The following is a 20,733-nucleotide window of genomic DNA, read 5'->3' as shown; positions in this document are numbered from 1 at the left end:
GTGTTTGGTAAGAGCATGAAGAGAATGTTTCAAAAATTTGGAATAAGGTAAAGTGAAAACTTGCAGTTAAAGCATTGAAGAATGACAGTTAAAAGTATAAGAACAGCTGGGAATGCAGATTTTTAGACCCAGCATAGCCAAACACAAGAGGAAAACTCTATATAAATGATTACATGCTACAGAGTTGGAAGTGAGAATCAATCTGACAATTTTCTGCCAGAAAGAGGTTAACCAGTTTGCTGATCTGTATTACCTGTATCAAGTGAATGAGTGAGGGGTTACCAGACAGCATGCTCAGTCTAAGTAAAATGAAGACATTTGGGACTCAGCTCCAGTAACATTTATCCTCAGAGTCACTGCATAAACTGAAACATTGCTATCAAGTGTTCTGAAAGTAAGACTTTATGCAGTTTGTAAGCAGTGCTGCAAAAAAAAAAAAAAAAGGCAAGAGAGGAATCTGTGCCTGTCTGCAACTCTGGCAGTAAAAAATCTGTAGTAGTGTTCATTATATTGGAGCTAGATTTGAAGGAATAAGAGACTGATTTGTTTTCTTCCAAGAACCTCACTGATCCAGTTTTGCTGATCCCTCTGCATCCAGAAGATAGGGCTTGCTGCAATAATTTTTTTTATTTTTTCCCTAAGACAAGCAAGTTCAGTTAGACGATGAAGACACATACCGAGCAAGATACTAGCACTTGTGAAAGATTACGGTGATAATGTAGCCAGTTACACTCTGTTATTTTATTTAAAGCATAGGGGAGAATTTTCTTTCTTCATGAGAAGAACATTGTCTAAGGATAGGGTACTCCAAGGCTACCGAATCCTGGAGAAAGCAAGTGGCAATGGATTAAAAGGTCATCAAGAGATTTCCAGCAGCACCAACTTCAATTGCTAATCAACGGTATCCAAGTTACTGGAAGGGCAGAACCACGCTTCTGTCTGAAAATAGATAAGTAGGTGCACTCACAGGGACACAATAACACAAACAGGCTGATGCAGTATTGGTGCGTGGAAAACGAGCGCTCATGATTGAGCGCCTGCTCTCCTAATGCGTGCCGATGCACCTCTCCGGGGCACCCGATGTAATATTTAAATGGATTGCTGCGGTAAAACGGAGGCGCTAGGGCAAACTGTAAGCCCTTAGAGCCTCCACGGCAGTGGGTGTCCAGGAGAGGTGGCTGGCAGCAGCATCCCTTTTCCTAACCTGACTGCTGGCACGATTATTTATTTATTTATTTTTAGGGTTCTCCTTTTTCGGTTCCTCCAACTTAATATCGCCATGATATTAAGTCTGAGGAAATACAGAAAAGCAGTGTTTTTTGCTTTTCTGTAAACATTTTGGGCTTCTCAAGAATAAATGCCTGCTCTGGGGTAAAAATGTGAATGTTGGGTGCACTTTTTTTTTTTTTTAATTGGTGGGAAATAGCTAATAGCCTCATCAACATGAATTTCCGTGTGATGAGCACTATTAGCTACGCACTCGGTTGGACACAAGTTTTGGACATGCTAACCCCCGTTTTGCATCGGGGTTTATGGACGTGCATCTAATCGTGTGTTGAGCCGTGCGCTGGTGACAGCGCATGGTATTGCATCGGCCTGAAAGTGCAGAGAAAGAGCAGAAAAGAACAGACATGACAGAGAAAGCAAACCTATAAGTAAACCACCGAAAAAAAAAAAGGACAGAGAAATTACTTACTGTTCTTGCAGAATGTACTTTCTTTTCATCAGGTGAACCTTGATAACACTGATTCATCTGAGAAGGAAAATATACAATGATCAAATCCTTGGGTTTACCTGATAGTTCATGTACTTTTGCAAACACTGCAGTGAACTGTAAAGGATGGTCATTGAGTGAATAATATAGATATTAGATACTTATCTGAGAGAGTTTATTGTACTGTTCTTGTTAGGGAAGTGAAGATCCTGAGGTTTCATATCTAATCGCTACAATACCTAGAACTTGCACAATCAGTATTGACAAAATTGTTACTGGTAAATTGGTTTTTGCTGTTTCCTTCTGTTTAACCTCGTTTATTTTATTTTAATCAATAAATCTTGTTATTCACCAGCGGAAGATAGCCAGTTATTTATCCTGTTTTCCCTCCCAAGCTCTGGGAGCATCACTGTCTAGATGGGTTTCCCAAACACAAAAAATGATCTGGTCGGGAAGCGGGCAACGTGTAGAACCCCTGTGGGTTGCAACCTTGAGTACCCCTCACATATTCCAACACCACTTGGGCACTTTAACCACTGTAGTGGAGACAGTCGTCATTACACTGGTTTCCTCTTGGAGGCGCTACACTGTAAAAGATTTTTGAGCAGTTTACGTCTTAAGTGGAGTTTTTGTTGGGAGGAAGAATATATGCAGCCTCCCTACCCATGACAGCAGAGAATGGAGAGAAGGAATTTATTTATTTTTCCAAATCATCTTTGTGCCCTTCAGTCCGAGAGATTACACTGTAATGTCCTTCTGGCATTTAGTGAAAAAGGAGGAATGGATACCCAAGTATTTTCAGAACCAGGGCAGAGAGAGGAGGAACTGAGCCACTGCCCTGGTGCTCATAAACGGCCAAGAAAGCGAAAGGAAAGGAGAAAATTGGAGAAGTGCAAGAACAGCCAGTGGACCCCAGGAATTTCAAGGGAATTCCACCAGGGAAGGAATTTTCACATTCTATCCAAGAATAAAGAAGGGAAGGGACTATTTTGAAGTACCTTATGGATATTATCTGAGAGATTTGTACAAAGTGCCATATTTTCATGTTGGAACTATTTCTAAAGTAAAAGTTAAAAGAACATAAGAAATGCCATGGTGGGTCAGACCAAGGTCCATCAAGCCCAACATCCTATCTCCAACAGTGGCCAATCCAGTTGCAAGAACCCAGCAGAGCCCAAAACGTAGATCTAATTCCTGTTACTCCTTTCCAGGGATAGCAGTAGTTTTCCTTAGTCTTATCTGGCTAGCAATGTGTAATGGACTTTTCCAAACCTCTTTTAAACCCTGCTTTGCTACTCGCCTTGACCACGTCCTCCAGCAATAGATTCCACAGCTTGATTGTGCAGTGTCCTGGCCTGCATAGCCTCTCATAATAAGAGAGCTGTTTCATTCCCTTTATCATTTTCGTTGCTCTCCTCTACACCTTTTCTAGTTCCACTATGTTTTTTTTGAGATGAGACGACCGGGACTACACACAATACTCAAGGTGTGGTTGCACCATGGCTCAATACAGAGGCAATATAATATTTTCCATTTTATTCTCCATTCCTCTTCAGATCATTCCTAACATGCTAGTTCTTTTTTTTTTTTTTGACTTCCGCACACTGAGCTGAGGATGTCAACATATTGTCCACAAGGATTCCAAAGTCTCTTTTCTGGGTGGTGATTCCCAGTACAGAACTCAGTATTATGTACATGTAATTGGGATTATTTTTCTCTATGTGCTTGTTGCATGCGTGTTTAGCTTCCTTATTGTTACTCTAATGAAGTCTTCACATGTAACATCCAGGACTTAGAGATTTATCCCCCCCCCCCCTCCCATCCGTACAAAGATCCCTCTAACCGGGGAAAAGGTGAAAGATACAGCATTAGGCAGAAACGTAGCCCTGGTATTGACCCATTGACTCCCTGGAAATTACCCAAGTTGGAGGTGACATGTGTGCACAGAACCAGTGCTGTCATACACACACAAAGTTGCACCTGCTCGGGAACAAGTGTAACTTTGTGTACTATGTATATCTACATGCATATTTTTGAAAATTGAAAGCTTGGATGTAAGTCATGTCCATGCCCCAACCCCACTCCCACCAAAAGTACCTCTTTTTAGCTTGTGTAAAAGTATGTGTGAAATCACTTTTGCACGAATTTATGTGAACATCCTCCTACATTATTTTTAAAAGGGCTTAAAATTGGGGTTTATTATGCACCATTTTTGTGGGTAAATGTCCGAAAAACGCCCTCCCTCCCTGAGAGTAAAAGTACATGCATGCAATTTTGCATTATAAAAAAACTATATAGGTGATTTGGAAGGGAAAAAAGTATCCGCAGAAAAAAGCAGGTGCAAATCTCTGTGGGTAATTTTCCCTAGGCAAATTCCAAAAGGAAAGCACACTGGTACTTTCCATTTGAAAACTAATGGAAAGTTTGAGGAGTAAATCAGCCATGGACCTTGCAGGTACTTGTATTTTTTGAAAATTCTTCCTCCTCCTCATATCATCTATCCAAGATCAATAGTGGGAAATAGTGACTCTTTGGGAGAAAACTTAATGATTGAGATTTATTTGACCTTAGGCAAGACTGATTCTAGACGTCACTATTCCTTTTCTTTTTTGAGCGAACAGGGTGGTTTTTATTTTTATTTAAAGATCTTGTTCTAAAACAGTGGAAGAATTAAAAGAAGAGGAAGTTTGCATGCATCACCTGTTCTGTGACCCACAGATAGCTTGCGAAGGTTTGTTTTATTTGGGATTTTGAGATTGTTTTTCCTTTCATTAGTGGATTTTAATAACTGAGAGACGCAAGACTCGCTCCCCGACTTCCCTCCTCCCCCCCCCCCCTCACTCCTTTTAATTCCTCCCTCTTCCTTTGCATTTAACCTCCCCCACAAATACACGGACAACTTTGATTGGGTAATAAAGGCCGCAGTTTATTATAAGACCCGAGCCCTCCAACAATTTAACACAATACAACATTCACCCCCCCCTATTTTGCCACCTATCGGGCTCCCCACCTCTTCCAGTGGTAGAGCTCCAGGTGCCATAACCTCTGAGCATCGGCCCCCCTCTTGCTCATTGTCCATCTCGTGCAACAGCCCCCCCGCGTTGCACGAGATTCCCCCCTTTTTCTGATTTTAACTAAACAATCAAATGCAATAACGTTTTCTGGGCTCGGGTTTTCCGCCCACTGCGACAAATGCACATCCTTTATTTAAACATAACATTGCCAATTACAAAATGGGAGGGCGGGCGGGAAAGCTCCACTTGCTGCCTCTGCCACTCCTCACTCACTGCGCGCCAAACGGTCACCCAGCCCCCCCACCATCCCATAATTCCTCATCTCCATGACTTTTTGAATTACTCCTATCCTATTGGTTGACCTATCCTTCAACTCTCCCTGCCTCTATCTCCTCCCCCTCCCCCCCCCCCCCCGGCCTCAGTTCCACTCTCTTGCCTCCAGTTATAGGCGCAGCGCGAGACTAGCTCACTCTGCTTCCACAAATGGATCCGTTGAGTCATAATCAAAGCTGAAAAATGCTGCTACATACATTTTAGTGGAGGAAAGCTAAATGTTTCTGTTTTTGCTCTTTGTTTAATAATCTGAGTATTTAAATAATTACCATAGGTTATGAATTTTTGTTTCCATCAGTGGGAAAGAGGGAAGTTAATTTCTCTGTTAAAGATCATTATTTCAGCCTTTGCTGTTGCTGCTGCTGCTTTCCTGAGACTTCCTTACTCTGGGGTGCAGTAAGTAGATGGTGAATACTCTGTTCCTAACCAGCAGAGCTGAAAACCTGATAGTGCTGGAAAATTCACATGATGAAATATTCAGCAAACTCCTGAATGCAGCCCAGCACCTCCCACAGGACCCTCAGACCGTGGCTTTATTTGTGAATTATTGGCAGCACATTGTTTATTTGGGCCATGGAGCATGAAAACAAAAAATTTAGAGGGGAAAAAAAAAAGGGAAGCAAATTCCTTTCTCAAAAGGGAAGCAGACTTCTACAGGTGAGCTGTGAAATGGATGGGAGAATATATTATAACAATCTAATCACGTGTAACTTCTGTTATACAATGGGACATTGTCATATTATACTTTATTATAAACAGTAATTCGTTCTTGTGTGTGGATTAAAGAATTCTGCCACGTAATGAGGGTAATATTCTGAACAAGCCTGCAGGAGGCAGAGGTCTGCAGCAAAAAGTGCCTTCAGACTTTAGGCTGAATTTTCAAAGCAGACATATGCACATAAGTGTGCTCTGAAAATGAGCAAGTTGTTCCTGTGCAAGCCGACACATATGTGCAGTAAGCTGCACCTGCTCTGGACTTTCTGTGTGTACATTTACACGCATGCTTTCACAAATGGAAAATGTGTGTGTAACTGCAGCTGCTGCGCCAGCTTCACCCCCCCGGAATACCTACCGCGAATGGCGAGGACAATTTCAAAAGCCAATGTCCACACACAAACCAGGGTTTTATTTGTAAATGCTTTTCAAATTACCCCCAATGGGGCAATTTTCAGACTCTTCCCACTGGCACAAAGACTGCTTGTGCTTTTTACCTGCAGACTTTGCACCAGTTTTCAAAAAGAAAGTACTGATGGTCACACGTGCCTGTTTTTTATGCACAGAATTTTGCTTGAAAATTAGGCATGAAGATATGAAAATGCCATCTGCGCACATACTTTTCCTCTCCTGACCTAAACTCACCCCACTCAATACAGCAAAAATCATGCTCGTCAAACACTGCAGATTTTTCCTCCCCTGAGCACCTGAACACGCCCCACACCCCCCTCAATATGACTAAAAGCAGGCATGTTGTCAAATACCATGCAGAGTTTTCCTTTTCTATCTAAATCCACCCTCCTCCTCAGTATGGCTAAAGATCATGCACGTTGTCAAACACCGCATATACTTTACACCAATTGGAGGGAGGCAATTTTCAGACATTCATTCAATCATTCATTCATTCATTCATTCATTCATTCATTCATTCATTCATTTATTTATTTATTTAAAGACTTTTATATACCGAAGATCATGGACTAGTACATGATTTATGCAGGTAAAAAGCTTTTTACCCATTAAATGGTTTGAAAATTGGCCTGATAGGTATGAGGCCTAGGGCCTTCAGCACTTGGGACATGTGTTAAAAATCTTCACTGTATGCTCCTCATAGTGTGTTTGCATTTATAAAACACCCACACATCAAAAAGTTTGCTTTTTTTTTTTTTCTTTCAGAAATAAAACAAGGGAGAACAAATTATGCATTTGCATGGATTTGGAGCGCTTTTCAACGTTTGCCTTTATCAGGATATGATCATTTTTAGTAGGGTAGATGCCAGGCCCGTGATCGACCTTCTCCCCCCCTCCCCCAAATTTCACTCCGATTGATCAGGCAAGTTATTCTGCTTCTGGGTGGACTCATTTAGCTACCACTTCAAATGTTTTCTTTTACCCTGCAGTTCACAGGTGTTTAAAAAGTCAACATTTAATATGGTTGTGCTTTCATTGAAATGAAAGAGGAAATTATAATGAAATTGCCTATTTCATGAAACAAACAAAAAAGTTAATGGTTTCATTTAAAAAATAAAGCCACCAGCTCCAGGGCCTCACCCCACCGCAAACCCCCCCCCCCCCCCCCAATCGCTGGCACCACAAAAAAATGTACAAATTGAAGTTTACAGGGGGTAGACGAAATATTTCTAATGGAAAAGCCTCCCTGTAAAGGGGGTGGAAATGAGGACAGTATCAATATTCAAGAAAGCATGGGACAAGCATAAGAGGATCTCTGAGGGATAGGAAGGAGCTACGAAGCTGAGCGGGGAAATGTGGATGGGCAGACTGGATGGGCCATGTGGCTTTTCTCTGCTGTCATGTTCTATATTTCTAGTTTCACAGAGACCTTCCAGGTGAAATGTCTTGAAAAAGAAAAATGCATGGTAGCATGAAAGAGAATATTTGTGCAGTTCATCATTGCTGTCCTGATTCATTCTTGGAGAAAGAGTTGTTACTTAAATCTGTGTTTCATTTGCAGGTGTTTGGATTAAGCCAACCCGTTCGGCTCGAATGAGGGAAAAGAGAGCTGACTTTGTAAGCGGATTCCTCGGTGGGAGAGTGGTGGCTGCCGGGGGACTAGGTAACAGCCTTTGGGTGTTTGCTCTGCTCCCTTTAGAAGTGCAGTAGTAACCAAGAGCCAGACCGGAGAGACTGTATCTGTCAGTTGTACTTGTGTGAATGTGAAGTGGCAGCAGTCCCAGAGATTGTGCACCGAGCTCTCACCTTCCCCAGGGGGTTGTTTCCCTTCAGGAATATCTTCATAAGGGGGCTGGATGGTTAAAGAGAATGGGCACAGCTTGACAAAAGCTTTTCATCTCAACTGATCAAAATTGGCTCAGGTCGATGATAACTGAAACTATATCACGTCGTAGGCATTTGGTGATCCAAAAGAAATAACTTGGTAGTCTCGTTCCACCTCTCAATGGGCAGGTGCCCACATCACAGAATCCACCACCAAACTCGGCACTAGCTGGAACTATTGATCGAATCTTTAGCAGAGAGAGGAAAGATCAAATAGGTTGGAATAACCCCGTTACCGTTAAAAGGTGGTTTCTTCAAAGCAGGGCTGAGACACATTGGTAGGACAGCTTGCGGATGAAGCTGGCATTGGTGCTACCTGTTTTATTTATTTGTTTGTTTGTTTATTGGAGTTTTTTTACAAACAGAGTCAAACTTCCCAAAACAATTCTTCCTTTAGTGAACGAACCTTTCCTCCCACCCCCACACCTCCCACTCCAACCCAAAAAAATCAGATGTATATATAGCGGTCTAGGCGTAGAAATGAATAATGTACATAAAAAATACAAATAAATGAAAGCAGATAAGAAAAAATACTGGTGAAGTACCAGCGCAAGTATAGGTGTGTATGCTAGTATTCAAGTACTAGTGTGTATTCATGTACTAGTGTGTATGCTAGTATGGGTTCAAGTATAGTATTTATGTTATACTGTATAATATAAATTGCTGTTTTTGTCCATTATTCCACCAGGTTCTAATTTTTCTTTTATACCAGTTCCTTGTTACAATGTAAAATAAGCAGATCTTGCCTTATTTGTTCAGTTATCTATAAACCGATGTGATATCTCGATCGAATGTCGGTATATAAAAGCAAATAAATAAAATAAAATAGTAAAGGTACAGAGTGGGCTTATACACTATTAGCACTTGTACCCTTTCGATAGTGTGGGATATCAGGGTCCAGTCTAATAAGTAACAGTGTCTGTATTAATACTAATAGTGACAAGCGACCTTAGAGAAAATAAACTTTATGTATAAAAATAATCAGAAAAGCTGATATGACTTTTATAACTGTAACATCCATCCATAGCCCAGTGTGTGGAGCTGTGTGCTGTTATTGTGAGTTTAACTCTTGCACCATGGTAGGAGACAATCTAAAAAGGCAGACCAAATTTGTATACTAGTAGTTAATTTCTTCGGTGAGGGGGACCTAGCTAGCTATTGTGTATTCTAGAGAGCAAAGATGAATCATTTTCTGAAACCAGTGTTCATAATTGGGTCCTTGGGGATCTAACCAGCAGGTTAAAATGACTTTCTTACCCAGTGGACTGGCTCATTTAATGAAAAGATGGGTCACTGGGTCTAATTGCTAGTGCAGATATATGATCGAGCCAGAAAGCCACAAATTTAGGTCCAAAGGCAGTGTCATAATGATTAATTGGGCACATGTAGCACCAATTTTTTCCCAAAACTCTAAAATTAATGGGCATTCCCAAAAACAATGAGGGAGAGTACCCACTGCATTATGGCACTTGGGGCACACATTTGAGGTGGTCAATTTAAATTGAAGTGCATGGGAAGGAGTGACATAAAGTTGCCATAGAAACTTGTAGTCAGTTTCTCATAAAAGAATATTTTTGGATGTGCCTGGGAGAGAGAGAAAAATATTCTTAAAATCCTCAAAGGGAACAGAAGAAAAAAAGACCATTCCCGCCATTTTGCGTGCAATCTCTCTAAGGAATGTGGCTTCTCAGCTTCGGCTAGAGTTTTGTAGCAATAAGTTATGGTCGGTTGTTGTCTCTTCCCCAAGATCACTGCTGTCCTTAATCGTTGGTTGGAGGTAGATTCTGAGAAAAAGTGTAATTTGTTAATTAGGAAGTGTCGCACTTGCAGAAAGGCAAAGAAATCAGCTTGTGGCAACTGGAATTGTTGCTGTAAGGACATAAAGTTGAGCTGTTGGCCAGTTGCAGCCGCAAACAATTGCTATACATAAACAAGTCCTTGCCGATGCCATCTGACAAAGGGTGCTTTGTTTAGCCTGCTGGAAAAGAGGGGTTAATGGCAATTGTTATAAGGTATGTCATAAGATGAGGGTGTTCACAGTGTTTGCATAACTGTATCCAAGCCTTCCTGCATTTTTGGAATGGTTCATGGGATATGATATGTGGAGGGGTCTGTTGTAGGTCTAACTGTAATAAGGGATTGAGTGATGGCACCCCATACCACTCCAATAAGCTTTGATATGGGACAAAAGAGGAAGTCTAGAAGAGCCAGTCTCTTACATAGCGTAGGTTTGGGCACCCAAGACCCCCGTCTTTCGTGGGCATGGTAAGTATGTCTATTGATAATCTAGCTCTTTTCCCCCGCCAAATGAAAGAACGCAGGGATCTAAGAAAACATTTAAAATTGCTCTTAGTTAACCAGAGCGGTGGCATTTGTAAAATATAAAGCCATTTAGGGAGGAGTACCATTTTAAAAAGTTGGATTCTACCGGTGAGCGAAAGAGGCAATGAGTGCCATTTGTATAGGGTCTTGGTAGTGTGCATAAGTAATGGCTGTATATTCGCCTTATAAGTGTCTTGAACTTTGAGTGGAATTTTAATGTCTAGATATTTCAATTCTTTTTGTACCCATTGTAAGGGGAATGCTTTGGGCCATTTGGGTTGGAGGGTGCCTGTAACATCAATGACCTCAGACTTGTCCTGGTTAATTTTAAGACCGGCAAATTGTCCAAAATCTTTTTGTAACCACAGTACTTCAGAGAGGGACTTATGCGGATCTGTAAGGAAGACTAAAATGTTGTCCGCAAATGCAGTAATTTTGAAAATTTGTGAAGGGCCTCCGAATCCTGATATGTTGCAGTTCAGGTCTATTTTCCTTAGGAGGGGGTCTATGGAAAGGCTATAAAGCAAGGGTGATAGCGGGCAGCCTTGTCGTACTCCCCTTTGTATGACAGTGTCTTCTGATATACATTTGTTAGCCACTACTCTGGAAACAGGCTTCTCATAGAGGAGGAGAAGATATCTCAAAAAATCTCCCTGAAACCCAAACCTGTGGAGCACAGAGAAAAGATAATGCGTGACACTCAATTGAAAGCCTTCTCAGAATAGAATCCAATTACTAAGGCTGGGGTTCGTCGAGATTGACATATGTGCATGGCCGTTAGTAACTTAGTGATGTTAGAGTTTGCCTTTCTCCCCTTAACAAATCCTACTTGGTAATTAGAGATTAAAGTTGGTAATAGAACATTTAGTCTTTCTGCCAGGACTTTCGCTAAAATTTTCAGGTCACAGTTAAGGAGAGAAATTAGGCAGTAGGAAGCAGGTATCAATGGGACCTTGCCTGGTTTGGGGAGAACTGTGATGTGAGCGAGATTGAAAGTTGGTGGGAAAGATTGCTTGGAGAGGCTGTCTAGGTAAAAATTTATTAGAGGAAGGACTAGCTGGGCCCGAAGTATCTTGTAAAAATCATAGGAGAAGCCATCAGGGCCTGGAGATTTGCTAGATTGTACTGTAGTGATTGCTTGTAAAATTTCGAAAGTTTGTATGGCACGGTTTAAAAATCTAGTTGAGAAGGTTGGAAGAGGTAAATCTTCGAAAAAGGAATCTTCCGTCTCCTTCCCTTCAGTGGCATCAACAGCATATAGGGTTTTGTAAAAAATTCACAGGATCTCACAAATATCCCGCTTATGGGAAACTAATTCCCCAGTGTTGTTTCTCATTCGGGTGATGAAGGGGTCGGGTTTAGTTGTGCGCACTAAATTAGCCATGAATTTCCCCACTTTGTTCCCAAAGTGGAATAAGCGCTGTTCCCCTGTCTGTAAAATGTATTGTTCTCTTAGATTAAGTAGTGTATTTAATCGTCCCAGAATGCTGTAATACTGCCTCTCTGTGTGGTGGATGTATCTTGCATTAATGCTGTTTTAGCCTGTTTCAATTGCTTCTCCAGATCTATCTTTATGTAAGATTTTTTGTTACACGAGCTGATGTAGGAGATTGTCTCCCCATAGCACGGCTTTACCTGTTTCCCAGAATAATTGGGGTGTAGAGACATGCTGTTGGTTGTGTTACGAAGTCAGACCATTTATCTGACATTGTAGGTATTTTTGAAAATTAGTATCATCCTTGAGATGACTGGGAAATCTCCAATTACAGGTGGCATCAGTATCGAATCTAAAATTTATGAGGATGGAAATTGGGGCATGGTCAGAGATTACTTGTGGTTCAATGGATGCTTTAACAGTGTCAGGGAAGGCCTTGAATGAGATTAGAATGTAATCGATGTGGGAGAGGGAGAGGTGTGACCTTGAGATATGTGTATAGTCCTTCTCCTCTGGGTGAAGGGATCTCCAAATGTCTATGAGTTCTAATTGTTGGCACAAAATCCCTATACCTTTCTCCTGTCCACCTCCTCTATGAGGTAGGGGAGGGCTCTTATCCATATTATGGTCAGCACACAGTTGAAATCCCCTAATAAGGATGCTATACAGGTTGCTGATTACAGGAGAAGATTCGCAGTTTGACAAAGAAAGCATGTGAATAATCATTGGGAGCATACACGTTGCAAATCATAACCGGGGACCCACTCCATTCCCCTGTAAGTATAACAAACCGGCCTTCAGGGTCTGAGAGATTTTTAACTATCTGAAAATTAGTTGATTTACTGATAAGAATAGCAACTCCTGCTTTTTTTTGCCCTTTGCTGCAGAGTATATGCAGGAGCCAACCCAGTCTTGTTATAGTTTCTCGCTTTCAGTGGATGAAAGGTGTGTCTCTTGCAGGCCAGCTATGGCTGCTTGCAGGTGTTTAAGATGGGATAAAACTTTTTCCTTTTTATGGGGGAGCCCAGACTGTTCACGTTCTAGGAAACCAGCTTATTCATTTCTCTCAGGGAAAAGCGAAGTGTGAACGAGAGCCAGTTTATACCAAATAAGGGGTATGGAGGGGCCCCCAGCTCAGCCTAAACTATTTTGGCATCTGAAACAGGTGCATTCCAAAAGCAATAGAACATAGTCAGATTAAAAATAATTAAGGGTTCGCTGTCTATCTACAGTGTAGATGGACAAGATTCTGTGTATCCCATTTATCCATGCAGACAAATATATATATACGTATGAGAACTTGTATATAGAAGAAAAGGCTGGAGTAGAAGCACTAACACAACCCTTCCCAGTTCCCCCCTCCCTTACCCCAGACCCACAAATCCCACTAAATCCCGCACCCCAGTCCAGAAAAAGTCCCTCATCCATCGAGGGAGTGGAACCATGTGCCTATGTGTACGAGTGTCTTACTCCTCTCCATGGTGTGATGATTTGCACAGAATGTTTGCACCTCAAATGAAAGACAAGACTGCCGTCCTTTTAGGGTCTGTGCTACATGAAAGGAGTGGCTTAACTACAGGTAGGAGCTATCACCTCTTAAATTGAGCTGAGTTATCCAGTGGCTTTCCAGTAAAAAAAAAGGAAAAAGACACTAAGCCACAGTCAAGCACGCTTGGGGTACTAATGACGTCCAGGAAGACCGTGACATCCTAAGCCTAGAGACAGCAGTTTAATGTCGTTGATATTAGCATGATAGTCTTATATCCCATAAGGGTGGGATATCCTTGCAGTCGTAGAGGTCAAAAAGGGCAATACTTCTACGAGGAGAAAGTGAGATTGACTTTTTAAGTGCGATCTGTATTAGATGACTGGTGTTTATGTTCACTCAGGTAGTATTCCTATTTAGTTGCTCTCGCCTTCTCCGTTGCTTCTGATAATATGCCCGGCTGGGTAGTTAGACTGACAAGGAAACCAGCTTTAGGCTTAACCTGTGCTTTCAAGCTTAGTTAGGGGGTTCAGCGCCACCCGATAAGTGGATCGAGCCTGACGGGTCTTCAAGCTGAGATGTGAGCATGGCACGATAGATAGCATTGAGAGAGTGATGGTTTTTTTTTACAAATTAACTTTAATCCGCCGCATCTCAGGTGACGTAGCCCCTTCGAGAGAAAACTATCAATCACTCAACAATAATGTGGGGAGATGGACGGCATACTGATATCCCTTGAGATAGGTAACAGCATCGCCAGTTAAAAAATCCGGGATAAGTTTGTGTGTAGTAGAACCTCCACAGGCCAGTAAATCAATCCTACAGTCCGTCTAGGAAGGCTTGCGCCTTGGCAGAGGTTTGAAAAAGGTAGGATTGTTTACTGTACAAGATCCGCAGCTTGGCTGGATATTGTAGGGAAAATTTAAATTTGTTTTTGGTGCAGCGAAGAGCAGATCTGCGAAAAACTTTTGCGTGCCTCAGACACCTGGGTTGAAAAATCCTGGAAGATACGAATGTGGTGGGTATCGTAGGAAAGCTCTTGTTTTTCCGCGATGCCTGCCAAATCGCGTGCTTGTGCTGAAAATGTAATATTTTTGCTATGACGAGGCGAGGCCTCTGGAGGTTTTCTTTTTTTTTGCCCCTAGCCTGTGGGCGCCTTCTACTACGAGCTTCCCTGGAATTTGGGTAGGACCAGGGCCACAGGTAACCATGTTTCTAGTAGCTGCCCCAAGGATCGTTCCTCTACAGTCTCCAGAACGCCGAGAAAGCAAAGATTAGAGGGATGAGCTCTGTTTTCGAGGTCATCTAGTTTTCCCCCCCGAGTTTGTTGATCTTTTTTTCCCTGAGTCATCATTTTAGCGGTGTGTGCAAGGGAATCGTCTTCTAAAACGCTAATGCGGCCTTCCGCCTGATCGAGCCAGGAGGGAGTTTTCAGCAAGTGCCATCCGGACCTCGGTGAGTTGGGCCGCGATCCCTGCTAATTTCTCGTCTAGCGCCGCGCGGACCACTTCTTTTATGTCAGTGATGTTTCACAGTAGCTGCCAGATTAATCGCCAGCAGAACCGTTCCCGGGAGCCATTTTGGGATCGGGGCCTCAAGGTTTGTCTTTGTCTTTCTTACCTCCCTTTGCAGACACCGTAGGAGAGGCTCTCTGCATATAATGCACAATGGACATATGCCCTTGGTATGCTTGGTGAAGAGAGAGCTGGAAATCATGGGGTTGGCGAGGATTATAGGTGATAGTAGGAGCAAACGCTCGGAGCCTAGGCAAAACCCTCCTGCCTTGCTCACCACATCACGTGACTCCCCTGCTACCTGTTTTATATGTGAGTTGTGCATGAGGGAAGTTTGCACACTGCTATCTATCCTATGATGGGGATGTGTATGTGTGAGTGAGGGAAGATTGCATTACCTCTATTTGTCATGTACCTGGTCTGTGGTGGGGCAACATCTGTATATGTGAAGTGGTGGTGTAGCCATGGGTGGGCCATGGCCTATCAACTTCATACTCAGGCCCGCTCAGTTCTGCCCTTTTGTGAAAGCTGAGCCATGCAAGACCAATGGGAAGGAGGCAGTGTCAGCCTTGAGGTGGCATAATGTATGACAGCTTTTGCAGACTACTTGGAAATCCGTTGTCAAGTGCATTATTTATCGCCGAGTATAATTGGTGTGCTTCAGACTTGTATGCCTAGTGCTCACCCATGTAAACCTGGGACCTGCCAACAAATCAGTTCTGGCTATGCCACTGGTGTGAGGGCAGCTGGCACTGCTGCTGCTGCTTGTGTTATACCTGTCCTGCGATGGGGCTGTGTATGGAGAGAGAAGCTTGCCCTGCTACTGAGTGTCTTGTGAGATCTGCTCTGTGGATGAACAGAGGACTTTGATTCCCAGTCCTCTGAGTATGGCACTTTTTTCATGAGCACTACATTCTCTAGTTTTAATGAAAAATCTTCGTGTTATACAGCCCAGTGATGCAGTTTGTATCCTTTTACAAAGATCTAGCTTAATCAGAGAATTAGAAAATGTGCCGAAGAGAGAGCAGGGCAGTTAAGAGAGCACACCAGGAAACACGGAGGGTTAAGAAGAAACAGCAAAATGCACAGCAGCTTCTCCCGCTGAACAAATATTTTGTTTATGTGCCATTATTTCTCCTATTATTACTCTTGCCAAGCAAATAGAGATGCTGCCTCCAAGCTGATGAAATCTTCAAGTGGAAAATGCTGTGAGTTCCAATTCATTAAATCCCATTCTCCTCCCCGAGCCCTAATTCATTGTGATAGTTGCTGGGTTTATTAAAACCGTGTCCTGATTTAACAGCCCGCTTTTGTAACAGTAATAATTTGTTCATTTTCTCCAGATGCGGGAAATCCAAAGAAAACAAAAATTAATTTACCCTATTCTTCTTTTCCAAAGCAATTTTTCAGATGCTCAGAATGAGTGGGGACGAGATGATGGCTATGGAGCTGCAGAGGAAGGTGGAGGAGGATATGATGAGCTGCCCATGATTCTGTTTATTTCTGAATAATAATGAAAGTTGATTAATTAAAGAAGTGCAAGCATACAACAGATTGGGCTTGTTTTCCTGCTGGGTTAAACACATTTTGGATTAAAACCAGACTCGGGTGGCTCTGTGCCTGAAAGCGCTGCAGTGATTAAGTATGGCCAGCCCGGGAGCTGTGTGCTAACAGTGCGGCACGGCCAGCCCCAGCCTACCAGGAAGAGCCAAATGTAAAACATACCAACTGGGAAGAAACTCCACACCCCTCCCTCCGGAGCTTATGGCGTGAGGGTATTTCCCAAATGCTGCTTTCCAGGGCTTTACTAACATTTTTTAGTTTGGGAACTGCAAAATATTTCACGTAGGATAATTTGGAAGGATTCTCATACCTTGGGAAGTCAAAACAATAAGACCACGGAGTTTCAAAAAGAAAGAAAGACTTAACATTTGGAAGTCAAATATTTTAGGCCTCTGATTTTTTTTTATTTATATTTTGGGGTATAAAGAATTTCTAGTTATGCATAAACTGAAGTCCTGCATCTGTTCTAGCAGGAGACACTGTGCTGTAAGGGTATGGTGTAAGAAGGCTGGTTGTGAGGGAGCTAACAGTGCTTGCGGTCCTAGACTCTCCTAGCAAGAAATACTGTAGGGCATGGGGCAGTGGCGCTGGCTCTAGATGAGCACTCAGCTCCTGCAGTCCCATTCATTCCTAGCAAGTGCACTGGTTACGGAGGAGCTCACAGCACCTGCAGTCTTAGCCTCTCCCAGCAGGAAGTGCTGTAAGGAATGATGCAGGAGCACTGGTAGTGAGTGAGCTCACAGCTCCTGCATTTTCATCCCCTCCTTGAAAGAGTCACTGTAGGAACAGGAGTGGCCAACTGTGGTCGCCCAGTTTTCAGGATATCCACAATGAATATGCATGTAATAGATTTGCATGTATTGCTCCCATTGTATGCAAATTTATCTCATACATATTCACTGTGGATATCCTGAAAATCTGGGCTGTTTGTGGCTCTTGAGGATCAGAGTTGACCACCTCTGCTGTAAGGAATGATATGGGGGAGCTCACAGCACCTGCGGTTCTAGTTTCTCCCAGCAGGAGGTGTGATGTGAGTGTAGGGAACAGTGTAAAGAAGCTGGCTGTGAGGGAGCTTGCAGTACTACAGTCCCCAGCTGTTATGAATGGTGCAGGAGTATTGGCTATAGGTCACGCACATCGTCTACAGTCTCAGCCTCTCTCCAGAGAAGGCACTGTGGGCTAGATTTTCAAACGGATACGCGCGTAACTCTCGAAAACCTACCCCTGCGCGCGCCGAGCATATTTTACATAGGCTCGGTGGCATGCACAAGCCCCGGGACACGCATATGACCTGGGGCTTTCGAAAATGGGCAGACCGGAGGTGGGTGAGTCCTCCGGCACAGCAGCCATGTCTGAGGTTCGTGCGCCGACAGCTGGCCGGCGCGTGCAAGTTACACCTGCCTCAGGCAGGCGTAACTCGCCAAAATAAGGTAGGGGGGATTTAGGTAGGGCTGGGGGGTGGGTTAGATAGGGGAAGGGAGGGAAAGGTGGGGGGGGGGGAGACGAAAAAAAGTTCCCTCCAAGGCCGCTCCGATTTCAGAGCGGCCTTGGAGGGAACGGGGAAAGCCATCGGGACTCCCCTAGGGCTCGGCGCGTGCAAGATGCACCCGCTTGCGCACGCCGATCCCAGATGCCGCACGCATGTTATAAAATCGGGTGTACATTTGTGTGCGCCGGGTAGCGCGTGTAACTTTAAAAATCTGCCTCTGTAGATAATAGGGAATGGTGTAAGACTGACTGTAGAGATCGTGTGTGTGTGTGTGTGTGAGAGAGAGGGAGAAACAAAAGAAGACAGGAGAAGAGAGAAGAAACAAAACAAAAAAGACCTTGAATAAGGAATTGGGAAAGGACCAACAAGAGGAAAGTGGAAAAGAGAGAGCAGGACTTTGAACACATTTTGGAATGCAAGGTAGTTGTGTTTAGGGGAAAATAAAGTGGGAAGGTCATTAACGAAATCCAAAAGTTTGTTGCTCTTTGATAGGAAAATTTGAGTAACTGGATAGCTAGCATCCCGTCATTCTCCCCCCTTCAGTTTAACGGAAAGTTCTCAGTACGCAACACCATTTGGAAACACTCTTAGATAAATGGGAAATGCTTTGGGTATTTGTTCGTATGAACAGAGGGTGCTATTAGACTTGCAAAAATAAAAAAGTTATACAATTGGCAGGACCCAGGGATGCAACTGTTGCCTCCTTCCATCAACATCTAACATTGGAAGTGGAATTTAGAGTGTAAACATAGAAACATGGAAATGACGGCAGAAAAGGACCAATGGTCATCCATTCTGCCCAGCAAGTTTCCCATGGAAGTATCTGCCATGCAGGTGATCCTCATGTAGCAGTCAGTGCTGCCTGACGTGCTGTGCTTATGGACTTGGCCGTAGAAGCAGTCCTGTGTTTTTTTTTCCTTAATATCTGCACATCAGTACTCCAGACTGTAAAAAGGGTAGTTACTACCATGAGTAACTTGCTGGGCAGACTGGATGGATCATTTGGTCTTTATCTGCCATCATTACTATGTTAGTATGTTATTTGACCAATTGATTAGAAAAATAAAATCAGATAACAAAGGTAAAGTTTTAAAAAATTATTTTTCGTTTTTAGCGATTGGAATATATAATCTTTGGGAATGAGCATTTCTTATATTTTTGTATTTTGCTCTCTTTCTTCACTGTTCAAAGTCTGTTTTCCTAGGCTCTCCAATTCAGTTTTGCCTGCATATTTCTGTTTCTAATTTGTAGTCCCTTATTCTATATTAGGTAAGGGTCTGTCTGTGTTCTCATGTGTGACTGAGGTACAGTATTTCTTTGTAGGGATTTGTAGCCATCTGGCTTGTTCTGTTTGCACAGTAGATGGTGTTCTAAGGTCTGCTGAAATATTTGCATTGTTGACTTTTCATAGATAAAGTTGCAGCTATTTGAGTCGAGAGTTAGTGCTGTTATGGCTTGGTATCTCAAGGTTCTAGCTGCTTTTCTGTTTGTTTTTTTGCAGGGGTTTGTGTTATGTCACAAACCGTTTGGCAGTGGAGGGAGTTTGTTTTGCTGTTATTGAGGTGACACCAGAATTTAGGTATATATATTTTTTTGCATGTATATACCATGGAGGGAATTTCTTTCAAAGAATTATATAGGAGTGACATACATAAAAAAAATAGCTTATTTGCATGAAAGTAGCATGTATGCATCTATATATGTTATTTTATAAACCTCGAGAGTACGTATGTACTAGTGGTATCATGCATAAGTATTAACAGAGAAATAAAGCAGCGGTCTACAGGTGCTCCAGGGTGGGGTTCAGAAGAATGCGTACAAATAGGCATTTATAATGTTGGTAGGTGCGTGAAATAATTGAATTACAATATTTTAAAGAGTCACCTATGACGCATGACGGCAGTTGCACACTACTTAAGAGTGCACCTGACAATGGATTTCTGAGGCATTATTTATTGATAAAAGTAGAACTAGTAGGACTCAGACCTGTAAGCCTACGCCCCCCCCCCTATGTTAACCTCGGGCCCTCCGAAACAGTTCTGGCTATGCCACGGCTCAGCTGCATAAGGCTTGGGCCGTATTCAGTAAAGATCAATGGGATAAAATCCATTTTTGAAATAAGGCTCATTGTTGGAAATACTTGGCTGGAGCAGAATTCAGAGCATGCGTTGTTTTTCACTGCAGGTTGCTGCACGGAAGGGAGTAAAATCTCTTCTTCTGAGGGACAGAGGAAGTAATTTATCTTGTCTGGACCTGGCAGGAATGGTGGAGCACTGTTAGCTTTTGGGAAGGGAGGGAGGGAAAGCAAGTGGCATGCTCTCTCTCAGAAGGATGCCAGCTCCGCGAGTGTGCGCCCATCAAATATCCGTCCTCATTGTCTGAGGAAGACAAAAGACCGGTGTCTGTGGTGAGAGCAGTTCCTTTCTGCTGTCCATCACCAGAAGCACAAAGCGATTTTTTTTCTTCTTTCACTTCGCTATGCAAAAAAAAAAAAAAATTTAGTTTTGAAAATAAAGGGACAATTTGAATTGGTTCCATTTGCCTTCTTTCTGAGGAAAGTCATTTATCTCTGAAGCTTCTCCAACTGTGGGTGATGACAGAGAAGATTGCCACTTGGAGCAGAAATGAGGTTGTGCTTCAGAATTTTAAACGCTTATCTCAGTAGCCTTTTTTTTTTTTTTTTTTTAAACAGCTTCTATATTCTGAGTCTGCATGAAGCAGATTATTAGCTTAATCTCGTTGCAAGTCTCCTCCTCCATACCCTGCCTCTATTTAAAGCACTGTTGTCACTATTTTGTGCAGAGAGCTGGGTGGTTCATCAGCGATGCTGCTATGCTCTAGAGTTTAATGGTCT

General features: G+C 42.7%; 1 protein-coding gene across 7 annotated transcripts in view; it reads left to right on the top strand.

Annotated features, from left to right (window-relative positions):
* Positions 1–20,733, top strand: part of KLHDC8B (kelch domain containing 8B) — a 205,607-nt gene that overhangs the window by 163,539 nt on the left and 21,335 nt on the right. For 4 of the 7 annotated variants that reach the window (XM_029601201.1, XM_029601202.1, XM_029601203.1 and 1 more), the window contains exon 5: positions 7,748–7,849. The exons of 1 other annotated variant lie outside the window; for it this stretch is intronic. In XM_029601201.1, coding sequence (XP_029457061.1) covers positions 7,748–7,849 — 102 coding nt within the window. Of the gene's footprint in view, positions 1–6,951; positions 7,079–7,747; positions 7,850–16,226; positions 16,379–20,733 lie in introns of those variants that run through there. 2 more of the 7 variants (XM_029601207.1, XM_029601208.1) reach the window with 2 other exon arrangements.

This window comes from Rhinatrema bivittatum, chromosome 4, assembly GCF_901001135.1.
Source record: "Rhinatrema bivittatum chromosome 4, aRhiBiv1.1, whole genome shotgun sequence".
NCBI classification, from domain to species: Eukaryota; Metazoa; Chordata; class Amphibia; order Gymnophiona; family Rhinatrematidae; genus Rhinatrema; species Rhinatrema bivittatum.
Note: the sequence above shows the minus strand (reverse complement) of the source record. Positions and strands in the feature narration are given on the sequence as shown.